Raw genomic sequence first — 23,190 nt, forward strand, 5'->3', positions numbered from 1 at the left:
GCAATCTGGAATATTGTGATGTGTGCTTCACGTGCCGATGCATGTGCGTCACGCGATTCTCTGGCTCCAGTATGGGAGAACGCAGGGAAGGAGTTTAACCCTTTATGGGGCATAATGTTATGAACAATGCACGCCACCTATTGAGGGTGGCACTGTCCTTTCTATCAGCTTCTTATAATATGTACAAAATTTGAGCTCTCTATCGTTAAGGGTTTTCGAGGAAGAAGTGGGACATATCTGTCCCACTGCCCTATGAGTGTATCTGCAAAAGTGGGACATTATGTGTCCCACTGAACACTGCAAGACAGTCCTATCAAAAAAAAAAAAGTAGTTTTTTTTTTATGTGCAGTTGCTGCTGCCTTACAAACTACAAAGGACAGAGCCTACAAATACCTACCCTCTATCACACACAAACTGCAATCCCTTGCAAAGAATGTTAGACTGGCTACACTTTCGGAAATATATCACTGAAAGGTTGTCAACTTTGCATTGCACCAATTTTTTTAGGAAACTGTATGGGTAGGAGCGAACAAAACCACTATAATAGCACACTTAAGAACTTGTGAGCAGGAAATAAACTTTTCAAGCTTACCGCTCATGCTGAATCGGGTGGAGAGCGCGCCAAAATCTGATGAAAAAATGATACAGCGCGTGCAAGCGGAATGGTTCGTTTGGAACACTGGTACGTGCTGGCACCTTGCAATACCATAAAAACAACTACCAAAACTGCTTTCTTGAACATCCAAGCGGTTGCACTTTAAGTCTGAAATCAATCGATTCAGTGGTTTTGTTCGAAAAAATTAGAACATGGCGAAGAAAAAAGTGGGACATATGAGTCCCACTGCCCCGCAAAGGGTTAACTTGCAAAGGCTACACAGAGCAAGTGGCTAGGGTGTGAAGATCGTCTCGCAGCTTCAATATATTTATCCCCGCTTGTAATGAACCAATAACGCTCTCTATTGGGCACATAACAACTTCCAGTACATAACTAAAATTTGCTATATGGTCTAGTGAGGGGCACCTTAAGGTTTTCATTAGAGCTGTGCGAATAGCAAAATTTTGGGTGCGAAGCGAATTCGAATATTGAAGTGTGAGTGCGAATCGAATATTTTTCTAATATTTCTCTAATATTTCTCGAAAATATTTCGAATACTTCAAAGCGAAATTGCAGAAAAAAAAGTTGGAGAGGATTCCTAAGCATATTCTTATGAGATAGCAACATGAAAGTGTTTCTTTTCGCTAGGTTGAAGCGCAATGTAGAGGCCGAATTGTATTTATGTACATAATTTGGTGCAACCAAAGTGTTGCCGACAACACTTTACACGTGATAGGCAGAGATGCCATTTCCTCAGCCTCTCCTCCTCTTTCAAATTCTGTGGAAGCCCAACTGATGTGGCGGACAAGGGTGTGCTGCCTTCAAGTCCGGAGTTCCAAATCTGCCTTGTAGACACCGATATATAATATCTGAAATTTTGGATGCTAAAAGCTTTGGCGTCCGATTTTTCGGACTTCCTGCCCAAATTTCAGGTCCCAAACAGCATTACTGAGCCCCCACCTCTGCCACATCTTTCATCTCCATGTTGGAACCAGTGTTTTCTTGAGTTAATACACTTGCGATCGTAGCGGAGCTTGAAAGGCAGCTTTGCCGCAATACGAGAATGTAATGAGGTGAAGCATATTAAAAATCTGAAGGGGGCACTTTCAGTCGGACGTTGACTGTATTTGTTTTTGGGAAGTTCGAATAGTTCGAATATAAAAATTCCAGTGCGAATTGAATCGAATAGCAAACACTATTAAAAAAATATTGGAACTTTTGAATATTCGCACACCCCTAAGTTTTCATGCTATCTCCTTGTGAGATCATGAAACGAACAGCATTCGCTAAGGCCCACTTAATTGTTTAGTAAAAACGAAGAATTGCAGAGCATAACAAACAATCCAAGGAGCCAACTTCACAAATATGGATAATGTTTCCAGCATAAAAATGGCACTGTAGGCTTGTGCGAATATTCGAGCAGTTCAAATATTCGAATGAATATTACAGTATTCGAATTCACTTCAAGACGAATTTAAGTTATTCTAAACCTCGAAGTATTCGAAATGAATGAATAGACATACATAAACCACATGTAACCCACTGTAAAGGTAGTTTCACCGTAGTAGAGGGGTGCTGTACCGTGAAGAGACCTTTGCAGGGGAAATCCACACTGCCGCAAAGCCCCCACTAAATGAACAAATTACCCCCACATCGGTTCATCATTGTTTAAGTCTAAAAGCTTGTTATACCGGCTTATATGCTCCAAGTATAGCAAATTTGAAAGCGTAACATATTTTACAGGTTATCACTTGCATTCTACCGCAAATCAAATGCTGCTACTATTCAAAGTTGCTTCCACTTCCCTTAGAACCAAAAAAAATGACATTTGCACATGCCTTGTTTCACTTTAAAAAAATGTTCACGTTAGTTGAGTTATGACAAATACGCTAATTTTTCTTTATAATATGTGATATATACTATCCGAATTCGATTTGAAATTATTCGACCAAATCACTATTCGCTTCGAATTCACTTCAAGCCTAAAATTTACTATTCGCACAAGCCTACATCAGTGATATCAAAACATTGAAATCCTTGACACCACATAAATTAATTAATGTCTCATCCGTACAATATGACCAAAAGATGTGTTACCTGGTCCAGTCCTTTGCAAACTCCACCCAGTCAATCATGCTCTCCTCGGCAACTTGCAGTGCATACACCCTGTTACAAAACAAAATGCATTATGGAGCTTGCTCACGAAAAAGTGCTCACATAAAAAAGCACAAGTTGCCACAACAAATATGCTATCAGCAAGCACAGGCTGAAGCATTTTGGAGCCCAGTTGTATTCCTTACAGAAGATTGCTGCCAATACTGCTTGCATAAACAAGGTTAAGACAAGGAGTCACAGTTTATGTAAAAAGAATGGTAACATCTACTGAAACTTTCACTTGTAGTGAATGTAAAAATTCACCATGAACTCATAAAACCAAGTGGAGTGAGCAAAAGTAAATACAAGACCACAGCTAAAAAAGATTTGAATTGAGAGAAAACAGTAGAAGACCGTGCACGCACATGCACACACACTTGCACATATGTGCACAACACATGAAAAAGTTGTTGCACCGGGAGAGTAACTACATCTGGTCCATTACAAATGAAAATTACGCAAATGCAATGAGAAGTTAGAGAGACTTAGATAGCGAGTCTCCAGGCAAGGCCCAAGAGGTAAGCCTAACAGGTATGAAGTTGACAGGTAGGTCCTTTATCTGGATTGATCACTTTCGGAAATGTAATTTTACATAGATGCTCAATGGTCAAGTCAGTGAACAAAGTTCCTGCTGCTTTCCAGAAAGTTATTCCATCAAAAGTCCCATTTCTTCATGTAATATGAGTTAGTTGGCTAGTTAGTTACAGTTTAGCGATGCAAAAGTGAGTAAGGATAAGCTGCACCAGTCACAGGGCAGTACAGTACTACCACTAGTGAATGCAGCATAGACTTCGAAATGTTATTAAGCATGAAATGCACTCAAACGAGATCATCTGGGCAACCAGCCAAAGTTAAGAAAAATTAGAGCCATTTCACGCTATGAAGGGGGGTGACTAGCGGAGCTGAGAATTGTGCTTGCCTGAGCTCGTTGGTTACACAAAGCGAGGAGGATTCCAGCCAACTATTTGGACAAAGACAGAAAGACATGCAACGTTGACACCAGACACCAGCGGTGTGTCGTATGCCTTTCGGTCCTCGTCCAGGTAGGTGGCTGGAACCCTCCGCACCAGAGGAGCTGATGGGCACACTCCAGTCTCTGCTCTTGTCTTGTTCTTCATAAGTGTGCTGCTCCTCGGGCGTTCTCCCAACGTGCGGTTGATCCATACTTGCCATGCACGACTGCGCCTAGACTTGACGGATGTGGCAAAACCCGTGTGAAAGGTGTATCGCTTCAGTGAAGCTTTCTGCACCTCACTCCGTGTTGCACTGGCTCCGAGATCAAACTACCTTTGACCAATGTCAATTGGTGATGTCATGGTGACATCACAAATTTTAGTGGTCCGCGACGTCATGATTGTGTCACACGATGATGCCATTATGTGGATGGATGCGGATGGACACCGCAAGATCAAGCAGGTGTACCATTTACAGCTTCGCAGTAAAAATGCGGTCTCTGGCCCCCAATCCTTTGTACAGAACCACATTACATTTGTCAGCTACTGCCCCAATAAGTAACAAAAAGTATTCTCATTTCAAACTTGTCAAAATTAGCGTCGGTGTGCCACTGTTTACGTCATGTAGTTATCAAAGCAATGGCGGATCAGCCGTTTTTCTCAGGCCTACAGGTGAGCACTCCACCGGTAGCGTCGGTAACCCCGAACTGACGTCCTCATACGTTGCGAATTTCATTAAACCTGCCTTTATCATTATTCTTTTTTTTCCCCCCACTTTTTGATGCACCCACTGTATGTGAGGAGGGTGGGATCGGGAAGATGAAACCTTGCTTTCGAACCTTGCCAAGATGACGGTGCTCGCCGGCAGGAAAGACGAGCAACACCTCATGTGAATTCCGGCTGTTGTCCGATCTTGAGCTCTCTTCAAATCGTCCACGCCGATTAAATTATTTTTTCAGGCACAGTGCAGTTTCAGCTAAATAGCTTCGATAGTGTATAGCGCAGATAAAAGTCAGCGTATAGCACAAAGGTATTGAAGAGGACCAAAGGACGGTTTCCTGCTAGTCCTCTCCCCTTTCTTTTTACGATTTTAGTGTGCTATTCGTGGAGCCATTCACGCAAAGCGAAGTGAACATGTGCCTTTAATACAAAGACAGGCCTTCTTTAGCCTGATTCTTAGGTTCTGCTCACAGTAGGCATCGTAAAAATTCCGAATTTCAACTTGATTCTTCTCGTTAAAATTTTACCCCGCGTAATGATCGCACTCCAAATCTCAGTTATTTTTTTAGAAAGAAAGTGCGATCATTATGCGAGTAAGTACAGCACGTGGTGGTCAAAGGCAATCTCTAGCAAATTTTGGCTTACTCCATGAAGATGTGGAATAGTACTTCTAAAGTCTGCAGAATGTTCGTTTCAGCTGGGTGGGAGGCTCGACCAAGGTAGGGTGTGCCTTACGTGCTGATGAGTGTGAGATCATCCTGGCGGGTCCAATGAGTGCCCCCAGCCTCCTTCCAGTTGAGGTAGTTGAGCCACTTTGTACGACACTGCTTCTCTGAACGGCTGCCTACGCGCTGTGCCACGGCCGTCCACGACAAACCGCCGCTCACCATCTCTCCAGGCAATGCTCCGCTGAGGTCGTACACGGCCTCAGCCAGTCGCCGTTCTTCTGCAGTCACCCACACCCCTGTGCAAGAAATCACTCAATCAGGGTGAGCTCGCGTCAAGTAATCACAGTCAACAGTTCACTCAGAGTTGCATAGCCAAGACGCTTTTGAAGACAAAATCACCAAAATTTGGGAAAGTGCTAACTGGTGATGCACTTCAAAAAATTGGGGCCCACAAAACCAGACAAAATTCAAAGCATCACTCAAGAAGTGGCACCTCAAAAAGAACCAATGGGCCTTCAGCAGGACACTTTTCTACCTCATCAGTGCCCTTTACCTTAGTTACCAAATGTTTCTGAACTTCACTATGAGAGCTTAAAACACAGAGCAACGAACAGAAGACAGAAGTAAGAGGTATTGCAGGGAAAGCTAATGAGTTGGCTTAGAAGGGTGCGGGAAACAGAGAAAATGTAATGGGACAATCTGGGGTAGCTGGGATGACAATTTCATGACGATTCTATCATTTCAAGCGATGAAATTTTTCTCTAACAGACTATGAAATTTAAAAGCAACAAACAGAGAGAAGGGAATAACAATACAAATGTGTGCTGTGTACACCAACAGAAGAAAAGGTACAGTGCAAGCACAAATAAAATTTTCTAAATATAATTTTTCATTAACAGTTATAGACACAAATTCAGGAGTGCAACACTTACACAAGCACATACAGTAACAGGCTTCTACTGCATTACACATAAGAGTGCAAGTGAATGCGACTAATTCATAACACTGTTCATACAACAGCACCTTGAAATGCATTACCTTGACGACAGTTTTCCTTCATGAGCCGGCACCTATCCTTTATAGATGCTGCACTCCGACCCAATTGGTTTCCAATAAATCTCCAGTCATTTCCATGGGATGCTCGTAGTCTGCAGGGAAGCAAACGTTTACGCAGACACATGGCATATGGAGATGCACAAGGCAAGTGCTCCCAATCCCCAATTTATATGTACCGCAGTACCCAGCATATGTGAAACCGTGATGTAATCGTGCTGCAGATATAACACATGATCGTTTAACACACTGTATTTGATCATCAGGGAAGTTTGAGCTATTAAGGGGAGATGCGGGTCGAAAAATTGCGATTTTTTTTGAAAAAAATGAATTTGTGTTTTGTTGTCTTTTGTATCCCCCCAAGCCTCCTCTTTAATATATTGAAGAATCAAAGCTAAGAATCAACAGAAGTTATCAAAAAATGCAATAAAAGCCCTTGTGGTGGCTTGTGAAAGCGCGAATTTACCCAAACTTCACGCACGCGGCATTTCGCTCAGCGGCGTTGCCGGCTCTTGAATTTTCGCGGACATGTAGGCCTAACCCTCTTCTCCCAGAACCCACTTCAACAACACGGCTTTCTTGCTGAAAATACAGAAAAAAAAACATTGTTTCCCCATAGTAGTCTAGCGTAGCGTCCACCGTAGTCTAGCTTTCAAACATGTTTTTCTCAGTTATTCATTTTGCTGCATTTTTAGAGTTTGTGCACTAAAATTTGTACACTTTATGTAGTCGGATCATAATGAAATTTGGCATGCTTATAGTTTAACATGTCCTGAATTCAAAGAAACAACTTTCACAGTTTTCCACGAGCATATTCAGCAAGATGATTTCATAAGTTTTCTTCCTTGAGAATGGTAAAACTGAAACTCGGCATTGGAATTTTTTTCTAGGCTAACACACATATGTTACCCTATGTTTTCTTGCTTTATTGAATTCCTCAATTCATTAGGAGCAATATGAGCTATTTTTTTAGTGTTTTTGGTGCTCATTATTGTTGCCTAAGCTTGCACAAAAATGCACTGTTTTCACAAATGCATGGTCTGCAAAAGATTAACCAAATGAGCTATAAAAAAAATAAAAGCATATTTGAAAAGAGGTGCTCAAACTCTATAAATGGTGAAAGTTTCATTGAGCTGTGACAAATACTTAAAGAAAAAATTTTCCGAGGAGCATCTCCCCTTAAAAAAAAACACAGTTTTGCTGCAAGGGTGAAGCAATGAATGCAACAAAGTGAAGTGCTATATGATGTAAAGCTAGCAGCTAACTCTTTTAGCACCTGACCAGGCATAACTCGACAAAATGCTGGTGCAGGGAGACGCAGCCGCTGCAGCCAGCAAAGCAACCTTCATGCTGTCTGTCGCTTCAATGCAAAATGAGCGGTCAGAACACGGCACGTGCAAAGGCATGAGCTGTCCGTTGATACCTCTCAAAATAGGGTGCAAGTGACCGTGTCCGGACGATCAAAGTATGCAGTTGCTGCCTTTTTGCGCTAGCACCAGCGAGGCTGGGTTGCTTCAACTGTCACTCATTAATATCGCTACGCTGCATTGCCCTGTGGCTCCTAATGGCCGTCGCTTCCACGGAGTTGTGGCGAAATCGGGATCGGGAATTGGCACATAGCGCCCAAAGTTTTCGAATTAACCAGGCTGGCGCTGACCGCCGCTTCAAATTATCCACTCAGATGTACATTGCAAAATACGGGACCACAGAAACCCTTCGAATTATGCGGGATTTTGAAATAACCGAGTTCGAATTAATGAGGTTTTATTGTACATTATTGTGCACGTTGCATGACCTCGGTTGTTCCAAACTGCCAACATTTTCCTTTAGCTGAAAACCAGTAAAGAACATTTTGGTTTCACTCCAAAAAAAAATAATAGACAACGTTTTGGTTATGTTTTCATTTTTGGTTTTTGTTCCGACACACTGTATGCACTGCTACGTGGGTGTTCTACATGCGTTAGCACCAAGCCTATACTTTTGCCTGGGATGTCTGAGGGTATTTCTCAACTATTCGATATAGCCAATAATTCGATAAATCGGAGTTTAATATATCATGGATGAGGTGTACAAGAGTAAGCTGTGAACAGCTGAGTGGGATAACTTTTAAGAAAAGGTCACTGGGTAAGGGGGACATGGCACTCGGAACTACATAATGTACTAGAAAAATAGCTGTTTATTTGAAACCAGCACACGTATATGCATAAACTCGGCAGCTTTCATTGAAATCGATCAAAAATTTTTTTTAAATTAAAGAGCGGTGTTTAAAATTAAAGAGCATACAGGCTGTCTCAGCTCACCGTTTGGAGTAAGCAGAAATAGAAGTAAGCCTACATACGCTTTGATCTGGTCCAGTTCTTCAGAGCTGTATTTTCCAATGTGGTTTTTGTTGTCGTACATGCGGATGACACGACGATACACCGAAAACAGGGGCCGGTTTAAGCCCTTGGCCACAGTGCGGTAGAAGTCCTTACGCTCCTCCTTAGTCATCGAGAATATCACCGTGGCTGGGCTGCTGATACCACGCTCCTAAAAACACAATTCCCTCGCTTAATGTTTATTGGTGCAGGTCAGTGCCTCATTAGCAAGAGTCATATTATGACCTTATCTCATGCACCCATTATGACACAAAGAGCATTCAACACGCATCTCTAACTGGAGTGAACCAACTCGACTAACACCAACATTCACTGAATTGTGCAGCTATGCAGCTGCAGAACACCACTTTTTGAGTTAAAATCAGCTTACAATAAACTTGAGTAAATTGAACATAAAAAACGGTAGGTGTGCAAACATGGACACAAGAGAAGAGATCACGACAACACAAATGCTGTTTTGTTGAACCATGTCCTAAACCAAAATACCATTAACCTATTAGCATTATTATATGCACCTTTAATTAAGCATGTGACTCCTGGTGCACTGACAGTATTGGCGACTGTTTCTTCCTGCCACATACGCCTTCAGCCGCACCCACCTTCGTAAGCGCAATTAGAACGTGAAGTATGCTGCCCAGTAATTAAGCAAACTGGGAGGCGTTTTACTATAGCTAGCAAGGACAAAGTAGCGTGCATTTAAACCGTTCTTAATGATTTATATTACAGTCAAACCTCATTATAACAAAGTAGCACAGGGGTCATAAATTAGTTCGTTATATTCGATATTCGTTGTAACAGTAGAGATAAAAATCTGCTGCAAATAATCAGCAACCAGGTTTGCACAACAATTCTAGATACAAGAACACATTATTCTAGGCCTTATAAATGACATAATCCTTACCTGTCTCTCTGTGGCATCTCAAACTAAATAAATAGACCGGAACATGAGAAAGTGAAATTACAAATGAACAAAGTTCGTTTGACAAAAAAGGCCGCCGTTCGTATTTATTTAAAGAAGGATGTGATCTTCGACATTGCCTGGTGGCTTTTAAAATCAATTCCCGACCCCATTAAAAAAAAGTGGTGAATTGTCTATCAATATTTTTTGTAGCTGTCATGCTACCATTGAGTTTTGAATCTTGTGCAAACCTAATATTTTCTTGTTACAGCCGACACTGTGGCAGCACTCACGTTATCAGTTTCATTATAGAAAGAACAAATGTCACTGAAACGAAGCGTGACCATCCAAAGTTTATATTTAGTTTGCTATAACCAATAATTCGCTATATCACCCTTCTTTATAATCAGGTTCAGCTGTATTCAAATGGTAGGCTCTAGAAAACATTATTCTTTTCTATGTTGTTACACAATCCAGTGTACTGAATAATTTTCAAAAGATATTTCTCTGCCATATTTGCACGTGACTTGGCTTTCTGAGAAAGAAAACAAATGAAAATAAAATTTGCAGCTGTGAAAGAAGCTGCAAGACTGAAAGCGGGAGCACTTTAAACAGTACTATTGCTTCTATAATAAACAATGAACAATTTTTAGCAGTTACTGAAGAATTCTTTATGCTCTTGTTATAGGGATCCCAATGCTATAACAAACAAAAGTTGAATGTAAGTATGACTACAGCCAGTTACAACGACGTTGGTTATTACAACATATCAGTTATAAAAAGGAGAGGCTGCTGCCCTTTTGTATGTTTTCTATGATACAATAGCTTGCTCACTACAGAGCCCTTGTGCCGCGTTATCAGTAATAACAATGAAGTCTGGCTGCTAGACGTTTGTGTTGAAAGGTAATCAAATGCAAGAACCTTGTAAATAAAGAAGAAAAAGCCTCAATGGCTGCTGCGCGCTCATACAGTCGAAGTTGTTTTCCAGCCTTCTTCGCAACACCAGCCTCGCATGTCTCTCTTTCGTCACTTTTTGGAAGTACGCGTTTCTGCAGTGTGGAACTGCTTTAGGAAAGCATGCTTTGTCCAAGGCAGCAGTGACTTATTTGGAGCCTGCGAAGCTCCTACCAAACGTTGATGCTTAAACTGTGGCACAGAGATGACAAGACTTGAAGAATGATGGCGACAAGCTTCATGTAAAGCAAACAAGGCTGATCACATAGGGACATGCAAGCCACTGAGACATACGTGGTGAGATGCTTGTGGTGAAGCACTGTTTAATGAATGGGAGAAGGTGGCCTAGTGTTTGCTAAAAGGCCCCTTTCGGGGGCCCCAAAACAATGGCTCGACTAAGCTTGCATGTCACTTGCCACCCGTGAGCCCTCTTTGCCATTGTTATAGGAGTGCGATTCTTGAAAGGCGACAGGCACCGTGTGTTACACCCCATTGGAACACGCAGGAAGCAGAGTTAAGCAAGTCAACGCACTCAGCAGCTGCATGGAGGAAGGTTGTGTGGACGGGCACCAAACTCTCTGTATGGAAGAGCTGTAGCGGGTTCTCTGACAACAGCTCTGTCGTACCCCTATGTTGCTTTATTTCATGATACCCAGTTATAACAATCAGATTTTTATGACACTTGAATATTCTTATTCTTATGAGTGGGGTAATCTGTAGACTGAAATTGTAACTAATTCATCATGACAAAAAGATGACATCCCTATGAGCAGCATTTTGTTAAAAGTAAAGGAGCTATAAAAGAGTCACTGCAATGCAGGTTTCACGCTCTGACAATGCAAAAGATCACAAACTGAATGGTGAAACCACGACCTACTATACTCCTGACCTGCCCAGATGTCCCCTCTACAGCGCCCACGTTCTAGTTCATACCTCCAGCCGCTAGGGATGTAACCTACGAGCGTTGTGGCGCTAGTCAGCACCTGTTCGCTGACGTCAGCTTTAACGCTCGTGGTGATGTTTTGCCAGCGCAGAGCACTAATATCGTCCAATTATTATGCATGAATGCAAAATACTTCGGATATAAAAATAAGGAAAGTGAATTAGAACTTTTTTTTTGCATTTAAAAGGACACAGCCGTCCTGCACGTTAGTCAACCAGTGCGTAGTAATACTTAACCGTACAGAATAGCTTACTTGACCCTCGGTGTAAGTTTGCAGAAACAGTCACATAATGCAAGCAGTTCGTCACATAATACAGGCGTTCTTACTCCAGCGCCGTCCAAACGGTCGCAGAGTAGCAGACGGACAGGTTATAGGAAGCGCCACCTACGGCGAGCGTTTGAACGAGAGCGGGGACGCGCGCTCCCATAGGACCCCCGATATCTGGGCAGGTCAGGAGTACAGTAGGTCGTGGGTGAAACAAAGTCGAACTCTATACTGGCAACATGACATAGGCAAATTTTTTTTAATGAGAGCAAACAGCTGCCACTATATGGCGGAGCAACCCTTACAGTGTGTTTTGCAGTACACAAAAAAGCGATAGACAACTGTTTATACTTCAATGAGCAGTCCCATGCATATTAGCTGCTTTGCACTTGTTTACAAGCAGAGTCCAATGCCACTACACTTCAAATAATTAGGTCTAAAGTACGTGCACCTCAGTTTGGACCACAAGAAACTTGAAATAAAGTGAAACTTCAAATAATGCAATTTCGTTACAACAAGGGTTTAAAACTACCTTGAACATATTTTCCTGTATCCTGTACTTTGGAAAATTACAGCTGAATAAATGCATGCTTATACCATGCCAATGATCCCCGTTACGTGATCAGTGCAACCAGTTAAGATTAAGCACAGTGTTTTTCTAATTGCTCCATAGTTAAAAGAAATGACATTTTACAGAAAGCAAGATTTCGACACAGCAGCTTCCTGCACGTAACCATAACATGAGATTCTTAAAAAATGGGCATGTCCTACCTCACAGTACTTCTGTATATTACTTTTCAGAATTTCTGTCTCTTCCTGGGAGAACATGCCTTGTTTCCAGGAGTGGCCTGAAAGTAGCATGGATTGAGTCACGGCACCATTCCATGGCTGGTAAGCCTTTCACCTTTGACATGCAGATTATTCTTATCCTCTTTCGTAGTGAACCAGTTCTGGTTCACATCAGTCACGGACGTCGTCGTCGTGGTGGGTTGGGACAAAGCCTGTCAAAAAGATCAACAAGCTTTACCTCCACATCCTCAAAAACATTGTGGCATCAGAAAGGGTGCCGAAGGCTTTATCATGGGGCCAGTGGGGAGAGCTATGATACAGTACCTATGCACACAGACCTTCACAGCAGTATTACTTGCATTATACAACTGTTGTACTGATCCATCTTGCTGTCCCATTGGACAGCTAGAAGAGAATGTAGCGGCCGAAAAATGTATTCACCAGATATGCTGTTAGCATCACAAGTACTAATAACAAGGAAATGGATGTCTTAGCAGCCCTGACAAAATTTGAGGCAGAGCCAAGTTAGGTCTGGAAAAGATGAAGCACTTATCCCTGTAGTGTGCTTCTGAGGGCCGATTTGCAAGAACTTCCAAGTTTAGCATACCCTTACCTTACTCTGCTATGGCTGATAGGTGACACGGCAGAGGACAGCATCTCATGCTTACCTCATTAAGGTTGATGAGAGGAATACCTGGATCCAGTGACAGGTTGCTGTTTTCACCTGAAAGCAAGAGTCCAGCAATGAAATGCAAGATGGTTTTGGAAGGACACTGCATGCATACAACACAGCCAGATCGACAGAACATAATTGTCATGTAGTTATCAGGCATACAGATAATGTATATGAAGACCTTATGAGAGAGCAAAGGAGTTAATGGTATAAATCCCAAACCAAGTTCTAACTACAGGCTAGAAAGGGCTCTTCCACACATGCGCTTGAGTTCCTTATTCAAACCTTTATGGAAATCTCTGTCGAAACATAAAATGCTCCAGGTAAACCATAGATAACAAAAAATATCTGAAGTGATTTTGGAATCATGCGAATACCAGTCGATAACTGCCCATTCAAGTAGCATATGCTGCAGGCACCTGTAACGTTTCTGCTTACTGAAACACTTCAGTAAGCAGAAACGTTTTCTTAAGAGGCAAAATCAAAGAAAGATGCAACATCGCACAATCAGGAATCTGCAGAATTGGATGAGTAGTTGAGTGTTATTAATGGCAATTTGTACTGCAATAAAGAATCTGAGACAATCCATTGAGGTCAGCACAACCTTTCCCATACTAACCTGAACAGGTCCACTTTACAGTTAAACCTTGATACAGTGAGCTTCAATGTAATGAAATTATCGTAATAACAAGGGATTTCACTTCTTATTACTTCACGTCTATAGGAGCCTGTGTATTTTTAAGCTCAATATAACAAGTACTAGAACAATGAGTTCGGCTAGTTGGTGGACGTTCATATTAAAATGGTTTTAACTGTGCTAGAAACATGGACAACAGAAGACGAGAAGACACTGCACATGCATTGTCTTCTCGTCTTCTGTTGTCAGTGTTTCTGGCGCAGCTAAAACCATTCTAAGATCAATATGCAAAGCATGTTGTTCTGCAGTTTCGACATAATGAAGCTTCATGCCCTGCAACATGCTGTGTGAACAATGAAGATGGAGAAGAAACACACGGTACGAGCACTGAACTTCAACTAATTTTCATTCGCAGAATTCATTTTTTTGGGGGGAAAAAAAAGCAATGCTAGTAACCGCACAGCCAAAAAACAGACAAAAGTACATTTCCAATAAAGACTCAGCTGCCCCACAATACAACCACCGATAAAAGAGACTATGCACACAACAATAATGTGACAAACTGTTTTCTAATCACCTGTGACACCCTAGACATATGCTTAGCCCTTTTCAAACTGAACTATCTCACTTTCAAAAAGTGCCACAGAAGTCTGGTGGACACATGCATTCTCTTGTTTCTTAATGTGGTATGCTTGTAAATGATTCATATGCCCTTTGATTTTTGATACTGAAAGATCACATCAGCATCATTAAAAACTAATGCGAAACCACAACTTTCGGGCTAGTTGGTAATCCACAGTTACAAGCTTTATAGCGTGGACTTCTTACACAAAGGACAAGGAAACATGACAGGCACGAGCGCTTGCGCCTGTCGTTTCCTTGTTCAAATTGGAGTGTGCTGCACCTTTCAGTGAGCAGTGCGGTACCTTTGCAATGAATCTTTACCAAGTTGCACAATTTCATTTTCTGTTGAATTTTCACCGCTGCCAGAAGGGAAGACCAAGGCAATAAATTGGAACTTCTATAGGTGCCAGTATTCAAATGGCTAACTTACGTACAGTTTTCACAAACATTTTTTAATTGCATGCCGTGTACCAGAGAGTGGTCATGAGGAGCACGGTGTGAACACAAGTGGGGGGAGGGGGGGACGATTATTCTTGGGTGAACCTGAATGCTTTCCTCCCTGCTTCCAGGGTGGAGTAGCCAGTCAGCACAGCTACAATAAGCTGAGTAGCAAAATCAGTTCTGTGGAATCCTGCAAGGTGGCGGAAAGGTTATGAAAGAGGTAAATGACAACCACCTGTCTGTAGCATGAAGCTACGAGGACATCCATACTGATTTCTCAGAAAGGAAAGCTTCTTAGTTAAAGAAGCATTCGCCCTGGTTTGGGGATCAAGCACGAGACCAACGCCTTTCCGGGGCGGTCACTTTACCAACTGAGCCAACCAGGATGCTGGCAGTGTGAGGGCGAATTAGTCAACAACTCGAAGTACATGGACATAGAATTATTGCAAAATGAGTTCTGTGGAATCCTGCAGAAATCCGTATGGATTTCCTTGCGGCTTTGTATACAAATGGGTGGTTGTCAATTATCTCTTTCATAACCAACAACGTAAGTTGGTCATGAAACGAAGTAAGTGCAATGATTCCCAGTGCCACTGGGCACCCGACAGTTTTTCTGGAGAGAGGAGAGGTACCCCAACTTGGCACTTAGTGTGCGTACTCATTTTTTGAGAAGCTGGAGTTACCCTTCCACTCTGTTTTAGCGGTTTCTTCCCTTCCTCCCCCCCCCCCTTCCATGACACTGCACCATGCTCCCTTACGGGTTGCAGAAACTGGCGTTGTGGGGTCTGAAGATGTGCGCCAGTCTTGGAACACACGGAGACAGTTCACGCGGTCGGGCAACAAACACATGTATATTTATTAACTCTTTTACAAACAATGAACTTGCCTGCTGAATCTGATACATAACTAGTAACATGCTAAGTACCCTTATACAATGCCAGTACAATACATTGAAAACATAACAAACCCAAGCAACATAATGCATACACACGCTGTGGGGGTTGATAGCACCTCCACAGCGTGTTTCCCAACATCACATTACCATCATACCATCATACAACCGGCGAAGTTCCGTATTCTGCACTTCATGTGCCTTGCATCGGTGCCCAATTTGGTGCTTTTTGTTGTAGCTGTGCCACAAGTGACCAGCATAAATAGCTACGGAAGCGATAATACTAGATAAAACGACTTCCTACTTATCCTACACGCAATCGTGATCGTGAAGGAAACGGATGTCACTGGCCAGGCTAGCACCTTGCAAATGACTGCAATCAGCACAAACAAAAAAGGATGTTGCCGCTGCTTTGAGGATTTCAGGACTCGTATAAACATTGCTCCCCGTGAATATGATATACTCACCCTGAGCTGCCAGAAAGAGTGTGGGATGCTGAGAAAAGGTGAGGTGCTTTTCTTCGTCACCGCACGAAGCCAAGAAATAGGAAGGAGCCATCTCTTGGCTACTGCTGCCTGGCGAGTCTAGGCTGTCAATTGCCGACAGTGAGTCACCTGTCACAAGACGGACATAGCCCCATTAGTAAAATAGAGAATATGCAAGACTACAACTGCTTTTCAAATAGACCATTCCCGTCAATCAACTACATTATACCATTTGTTTGCATAATCAGCTCACCCGACGTAAAGGGCTCATTGATTGAAATGCGACAACGCAGAGCAGCGACCTGTTGGTTGCGGCCCGCGCCGGCCCGCAGATGACTGTCTTCGTCCCACATATATAAATTTTTCTGATAAGTATGTTCATGGGCTACACACGACATGACTGGCCTCAAGACTCTTTTTTTCCTGAGGCACCCCATGCAGTCACCATGGTTATAACATAACCGTGGAACAAAAGCTCTATATTTCAATAATATATATATGGGAAAGGCTGGCCTTTCGAATGGCAACGTTAAGTAACGCTTTTTTTAAAATATAACACCCACCCCCCGATCCTACCTTCTGCACTGCCCCAGCCCGCGAGCCAAGATGAGTTTGAGACCCCTGCTGTAGGACAACAGGATTCACATGCACGGTGCCCTGCCCCACTGTGTGGATGCCTATACACAAATACCATAATGTTTGTGATGCTGCCACACTCGGCGATCAAAATATAGCCGCATGTATCATTATGGTATGTCAGTTCTGAAGAAGTTTGCAGGATGAAGGAAAGTTCATGAAAGGAAAAACTCTCGTTCCCACAACAGTCCTGTAGATGGCATCATTGTATGCACCATCATGAGCAAATATCTGCAGACTGGACACCAATGGAGCAGGAAGTGAAGCACATCACTGTATTGCAATGTTAGCATACAGTTCATAATCACAGCAATGTTAAAGGGGCACTGACATAAAATTTCAAGCTCGAGATGTGTCCTTCATTCGATTGTTCGGTATGCATAGGTATTTTTGACCAAGTCTGAATGGCGTCCGTCACCTGGAAGTTATTTTGTTTCGACGGCAAAGAGCGTACAAAAGCTCAAAGGGGATTTCATCATCCTGCGACATCGACACTACTGTGACGTGTTCGGTGTGGCGCATACCATCCTGAGTGACGATGCACTAGTAGCGATGACGTCAACGATTCGAGGTTTTATCGTGGTGCCGACGCCTGGAAATGTTCTCACTCTTCATGCCTGATCTTCGTTGCGCCGCTATGAGTGATTTCATGAAATTAAAAGATGTAAACCACCAAGAAAAGACAGGCGAAAGGAAAGAGCATGATTCGACATGTGTTCGTCAGTCAACATGTCGGGGAATTGTGTTGTTGGAAGTGCGGAAAAAGCGGAATGATTGTGTCGTTTCATTACACGTGAGGTACACACCGACACGACGACAAGCTATCAAGGTGGAGTAGCGTATAGATAAATATCATCGCTAACAAGTAACATGCAGGTAGCGTTTATAGTGAATTTTAGTTCGTCCGTAGACTTTGTTGCGCTAGCGTAATATACTGGGTTACTGCAGCCATAACCGTGAGAGGCCAGATAGGTGGGGCCATCTGGCGGCGCAAAGAAGAACTTTGCAAGCGCAGGATTGCTATTGTAGAAACCTAAAGTATTCTATTTCTCCGCTGGTGTGCATTCACTATACCGATATTCCATAGACCCCTTTGCGTATACCAGAACGCCGTGCATGCTAAAATTCTCTAATATAGCTAATTGAGACACACCAGCGAGCATGGCCCAAGCGTGCATCCCCGGGCACCTCCTCGTTGCTGCTTGCAACGGCATCCATTGAATCGCTGTTTTGCAAAGCGTCGAAGCGCAAATGATTCGCGACGTCACGAATCGCGGCGATTCCAAGTTCCAGAATGTCGTCTTCAACACTAGTCGACATTTTTGACGGCGATGCTGGTGACAAGGCATGACTGAACGTGTGCGCCTAGCAGACAAAATGTTAGCTGAACAGCTGAGTCTGACGTCACTACTTTCTGTAGAGAAGTGGTCAGCTGGGGCGCGGTCTGGAGGTGGCGCTGTCGGCGCTAAAAAATGGCGGGCTTGCCGGCAGTTTTGAATTGTGCTAGATACCGGTGATCTAAATCAATAAAAGAGATAGTTATTCGTCCCCGAGTGGCATTTTGGGTCGCGAATCGCTACTAGGGGGTCGATAACTGCTTGTGGATGCAAAAATCTTGACATGCGTAAATTTGATGTCAGTGCTCCTTTAAACACCAGAATCAAGCCATTAGACACTGTACTGATGCCCGAGTGTAACTTCACTGGTACAAGCATAAATTTTTTAAATGCTGAACTAGTAGTACTAGTCAAAAATACAATCGCCAAGCCAGCTTTAAAATAACGATACACTAGTGTTGCCTGCAAGGAAATGTACATAGTGTGCCTCTAATTTTTTTTTAGTTCTTGCTCAGGCAGTCAGATCATTTTTTTTTTTTTCTGCCCTGATGTAAGCAGCCAGATCTCCGAACCAGAAGAATTAAAAATTGATTAGTTAAGGCTTCTAGTCTCTGTGGTGCATATATACAGTTGGAATGGCAAGCAGCTTATAAGGTACACACTCAAACATAGGTAAGGCTTTGCCTTTGCATAGATATTTCCTTTTCAGGCATTTGACTCAAACACTTCCCTTTCCAAATTAATTTGTGATAAAAGAGCATTTTTTATTGGAATGTTTCCCTTTTTCTGTTACCAATCAAGGGCTTGTTTCCTTGTTAGACACAATCTAATGAAGTGAAGGAAGGCGTGTTATTTGTAGTTTTTAACTGCAGTGTAGTAATTATGACATCATTGGAAAGGAATTCAAGTGGACAAAGAAACAACAAGCCATCAATAGGCAAGTTGCTTCTGACTTTGTAACATGAAGCTTTTACGGCACATGCATGAAGTGTTTACCAATAGGCAGTTTTAGAATAGGGTATGCAAAGCTTTGCATTAGCGTTTGTTGCCACAGCACATGCGTCATATGCCAACCTCTTGGGTACGCAAGCTATATTTCGAAAATAGCGTACATACCCACGCAATGCAAACACTATGAACCCTATTCTTAAACTCTTTAATATTACATTATTACTGTAACATAAATGTTCAGTAACACTGTGTCACCATTACAGGGTGTTTATGTGTATGAAATGATTACAGTAAATATCGTCAGTGATAGACTGCAGACCTTGCACATCAATCAGCATTTGTTTTGCAAGAGCAGGTGACTGAAGTGTTATATGAAAAACGACTGCATGTAAAACCGATATATGGGCATCACAAATAGTCGTCACAAAAAGCAAAAATTGCCTGATGTAAAATGGATTACTAGTGACTTCACTTCAACTACAGTTTAAACTCATAGAACAACAGAAAGCCGAGCTACTTGGCAAGGATTCATCAGAAAGGAACATAAGGCATGCGAATACAGAAACAAGATATCGAGACAACACAAACGCTGCTTGTGTTTTCTTCTTATGTTGTTTGTGTCTGTGTACATTCTCTTGTGTCTATGTAGGCACACCTTACGTTCTTTTATAATTACACTCATAGGTGGCATATCTGCACCACACATAAATAACGGGAAACTGCAAGAGCATAGTGGCTCATTGCTTAGACTATTCAGTAGTGTAAGGGAAGTTACAAGATTTATAGAATGTTTTTATTAGCAAGCCCCCTATAACTAGAAAGATGATTTGTGACACAACATACATGCTTTTGAGTTTGAGAACATTCCAACTTGACAAAACATTGTTTTGCCTAAGCCGAGACAACCAATTTACAGGCTGCCTAAAGGTGCAAAGCACCCTTACTGAATGACTGGAAGTCATTGAACAGCTGTTGGCTGCTCCATGCATTTGCTGTGGTACTGCTGCCTCTTTGCGGCATCCACAAACTCCCTGCTGCAGAATCATTTGGAACGGTCGGCTGCTTCTGTCTTTCCCCATCAAAGCTTCAGTACACCTTCCATTATATTGGAAAAGAAATGAACATTCAACAATTTTGAATAGTGATTACAAAGTGGACTTAAATTGAACAGCAAGGCATGTTCTGTTCGTATTCACATGCAGTATATACATTTTCACACCTCTCCTGAGCTCACATCAATCCATGGTCATACTTTTTGAAGCCTAGGCAAACGCACAGCTCATCTGAGCAACTCCACATGCCACAGAGAGAGAAAAAAAAAAAGAATATTCCTTGAGAACACTAGCGTCGCTTACTGTCAGCCACCACAACCACCTCCTCTTCGATGCTGTTATCGGTGAGGTACGCTGTTTCACAGTTGTCCATCACAAGTGAACCATGACATGGCGATACAGGTCCAACAGAGATTTCCTCATCTAAAACGTCGTCGGGACTATCAAGCATGTCGGCTTGAACGCCCACCGTTGCTACACGGATCGGATCCATTACCTACGGTAGAACAAAACACACGAGTAAATCATCAACCACACTAATCGTAGCAGAGAATGGCAGAAAATGTGTAATATTATACTGGTGTCGCACGTTCACTTTTGATCGCGATCGGGCCTGATCACGATCGAATTTCACGATCGCGATTGGCTTCCTTACGCAATCTGCAAGAGGGAGCCAATCACTGTTGAGAAATTTGATCCTGATCGGGCTCGATCGCGATCAGCAGTGCACCGTGACACCGGTGTTTGATCAAATCCTTACACAGCCGGATACATGCCGGGCATAGCACAAGCAAGTAGACGCGATGTTTTATCAATATGGGTATGGGAATAATTGATGCAGTATTTCCACTAAACTCGCCTTGGAGGAGACGTATGTACGTTTTTGGGTGTTTTGTGGCATGGCGATAAACGAACTTACTAAAAAAATAGCGCGCAGCTAAAGATTGTTGGAGTGTCAACAGACGTGGAGACGCTTCCTTTCACGCAAGCTCACTGTCGCTCAGTCTAGTTCGATGTGAAATGAGCGTCCAGAAATACGAAATACCGCTGAAAATAACACGGTTTCTGTTGACAACAGACCTCGCGTGGACGCATAAGGAGAAGTTCTTCCTGCGAGACTCCGTTTATTACGCTGGAGTGACGGGTGCTTGGAGTGCTTTTGGTAGAAGGCGACTTCGGACAGCATTTTCGTCATGTTCTCCTAGCGTAGCACATCATGTCGATGCTTATCGCTGATGCGGTCGCCTAGCAACGTGGGGACTGGGGAACCCGTGGATTATCCGGGAATGTGAGAAAATGCCAGGATGATGAAAAATGGCGGCTGCTACGGCCCGGAGCGCTTATTTTAAACCCGCGTTCGCGAACCTAGGTAGGAGCGGCGTCTGGGTGGTTGCAAGGTAGCAAATGCGAAAAGAGATGAGCGGTGCTTACCGCCGTAAAGAACAAGCTGCTGTGAGCACAGGCATTCAGCCGATAAGCCGTACCCGCCGACAGCTAGCGCGGCTAACCCACTACAGATAAGTCCGATAACTCTCGCAACCAGAGGTCCCGAGGTCCCTTCGGCTTTTCTCTCCGTCGTCTCAAGGAAACATGGAGGTTGCGCGGTTGTCACGTGCGTTGCGCTTAGGTCGACTTTGGACGAAACAGGTGAGAATAACTGCTTGTCAGCTCTGTCAACGAGTGCTGGTCAGTGCTTCATTGGGTTACACGTGCCTGAGCGCCATTTGTCTTTTGGCACTTTTTTCTGAACGGTGGGCCTCGCAACCGTTACTTGACCGGAAAACTGCTTAGGTCAAATGTATCTCTTTGGCTCGCTGTTGTAAAAACGGAAAGGTCGACACAGTTGGCGAGTAAGCACAGTCTGGTTATCCATACTAAGTTCACTTCGAGTGCTGAAAGGCAAGATGTTAAAGTGAAACTGAAAGCCTCAGACAGCGGAACACATTGGTTGGTTGGTTGGTTGGTTGGTTGGTTTAGAAGCGTCTCGGGCTACGAGAGACGCTGTAGTGAAGCTCTTAATAATTTCGGCTATCTGAGGTCCTTAACGTGCACCTAAGTCTAAGTACGGGAGTTCATGTACTGTACTTCACCTTCATCGAAATGCGGCCGCACATCAAGATGGAGGCGGTAGAGGCCCGTGTACTGTGCCATATCGGCGCACGTTAAACTATCCTTGGTGGTCGAAATTATCCGGAGACCTCCACTCCGGCATCTCTCATTGAGTCGTCTTGGGACGTTAAAACCACATAAACCAGCCACCGTGTTCCGGAGTCCAATGCTTTCGGCTTGTTTCACACGGTGGTGACGCTGAGCAAGTGATTGCTGTTTAACCGTAATTTTCGCAAAACGGATGTTTGTTAGTAGTGCTTTCGGCCTGCTCCGCGGCCCGCGTCGTGTTCGGTCTGGCCAAAAGCACTTCTTGCGACATGTCGGGTATTTATACAAGGGAGTGGATATTCGCCCGGCATCCGGCTGAATTGCGCGAGCGGAACTTGGCCGGCAGTGTCTCCTCATTGGCCGGCTGTAGTCACGTGGTTAATGCCGGCATCCTGTGGCAAAAAGCGCTTTGCCGGCACGGGTATTTGCCGAGTGTCATTTCGCGAGCGGCCGTCAAACGAAGAGTGCCGGCATTTAGTGAGAGAACAATTATATGCCGGTAGTTTGACTTCCCCACGCCGTCGCCACATCCGAAAACGCACGCCGTGACGGCAACAGTTGTCCGGTTCTGGTTTGGCCGGCAGTTTGCTTTTGCGGCCGGCCGTCAAGCGACGAGCGCCGGCACTTAGCGCACGGGTATTTGCGAGTTTCATTTCGCGAGCGGCCGTCAAGCGTAGAGTGCCGGCATTTAGTGCGGGAACAATTACATGCCGGTAGTTTGACTTGCCAACGCCGTAGCCACGTCTGAAAACGCACGCCGTGACAGCAACAGAGTTGTCTGGTTGTGGTTTGACCGGCAGTTTGCTTTCGCGAGCGGCCGGCCGTCAAGCGACGAGCGAGTTTTACTTATCAACAGGCAGCTGTGACCGGCACAAGTCGTCCGGTTGTGGTGTGACCGGCAGTTTGCTTTCGCGAGCGGCCGGCCGTCAAGCGAC

General features: G+C 43.5%; 2 protein-coding genes across 4 annotated transcripts in view; one reads left to right on the forward strand and one right to left on the reverse strand.

Annotated features, from left to right (window-relative positions):
• The window catches only part of LOC119396984 (cyclin-D-binding Myb-like transcription factor 1), a 42,514-nt gene extending 20,852 nt beyond the window's left edge, over nucleotides 1–21,662 (reverse strand). The window contains exons 1-11 of one of the 3 annotated variants that reach the window (XM_037664385.2): nucleotides 21,530–21,662; nucleotides 20,402–20,594; nucleotides 16,105–16,251; nucleotides 13,039–13,094; nucleotides 12,486–12,582; nucleotides 12,353–12,429; nucleotides 8,482–8,672; nucleotides 6,129–6,238; nucleotides 5,158–5,386; nucleotides 2,693–2,761; nucleotides 593–628 (exon numbers count right to left, since the gene is read on the reverse strand). In XM_037664385.2, coding sequence (XP_037520313.1) covers nucleotides 593–628; nucleotides 2,693–2,761; nucleotides 5,158–5,386; nucleotides 6,129–6,238; nucleotides 8,482–8,672; nucleotides 12,353–12,429; nucleotides 12,486–12,582; nucleotides 13,039–13,094; nucleotides 16,105–16,251; nucleotides 20,402–20,591 — 1,202 coding nt within the window. In that variant the 5' untranslated portion in view covers nucleotides 20,592–20,594; nucleotides 21,530–21,662. Of the gene's footprint in view, nucleotides 1–592; nucleotides 629–2,692; nucleotides 2,762–5,157; nucleotides 5,387–6,128; nucleotides 6,239–8,481; nucleotides 8,673–12,352; nucleotides 12,430–12,485; nucleotides 12,583–13,038; nucleotides 13,095–16,104; nucleotides 16,252–20,401; nucleotides 20,595–21,178; nucleotides 21,209–21,529 lie in introns of those variants that run through there. The other 2 variants (XM_037664384.2, XM_037664387.2) reach the window with 2 other exon arrangements.
• The window catches only part of LOC119396985 (succinate--CoA ligase [GDP-forming] subunit beta, mitochondrial), a 46,259-nt gene continuing 44,578 nt past the window's right edge, over nucleotides 21,510–23,190 (forward strand). Inside the window, exon 1 of the mRNA XM_037664389.2 lies at nucleotides 21,510–21,745. Within this exon, the coding sequence (XP_037520317.1) occupies nucleotides 21,689–21,745 (57 nt within the window). The 5' untranslated portion in view covers nucleotides 21,510–21,688. The remainder of the gene's footprint in view (nucleotides 21,746–23,190) is intronic.

This window comes from Rhipicephalus sanguineus, chromosome 6, assembly GCF_013339695.2.
Source record: "Rhipicephalus sanguineus isolate Rsan-2018 chromosome 6, BIME_Rsan_1.4, whole genome shotgun sequence".
In the NCBI taxonomy this organism is placed as follows: domain Eukaryota; kingdom Metazoa; phylum Arthropoda; class Arachnida; order Ixodida; family Ixodidae; genus Rhipicephalus; species Rhipicephalus sanguineus.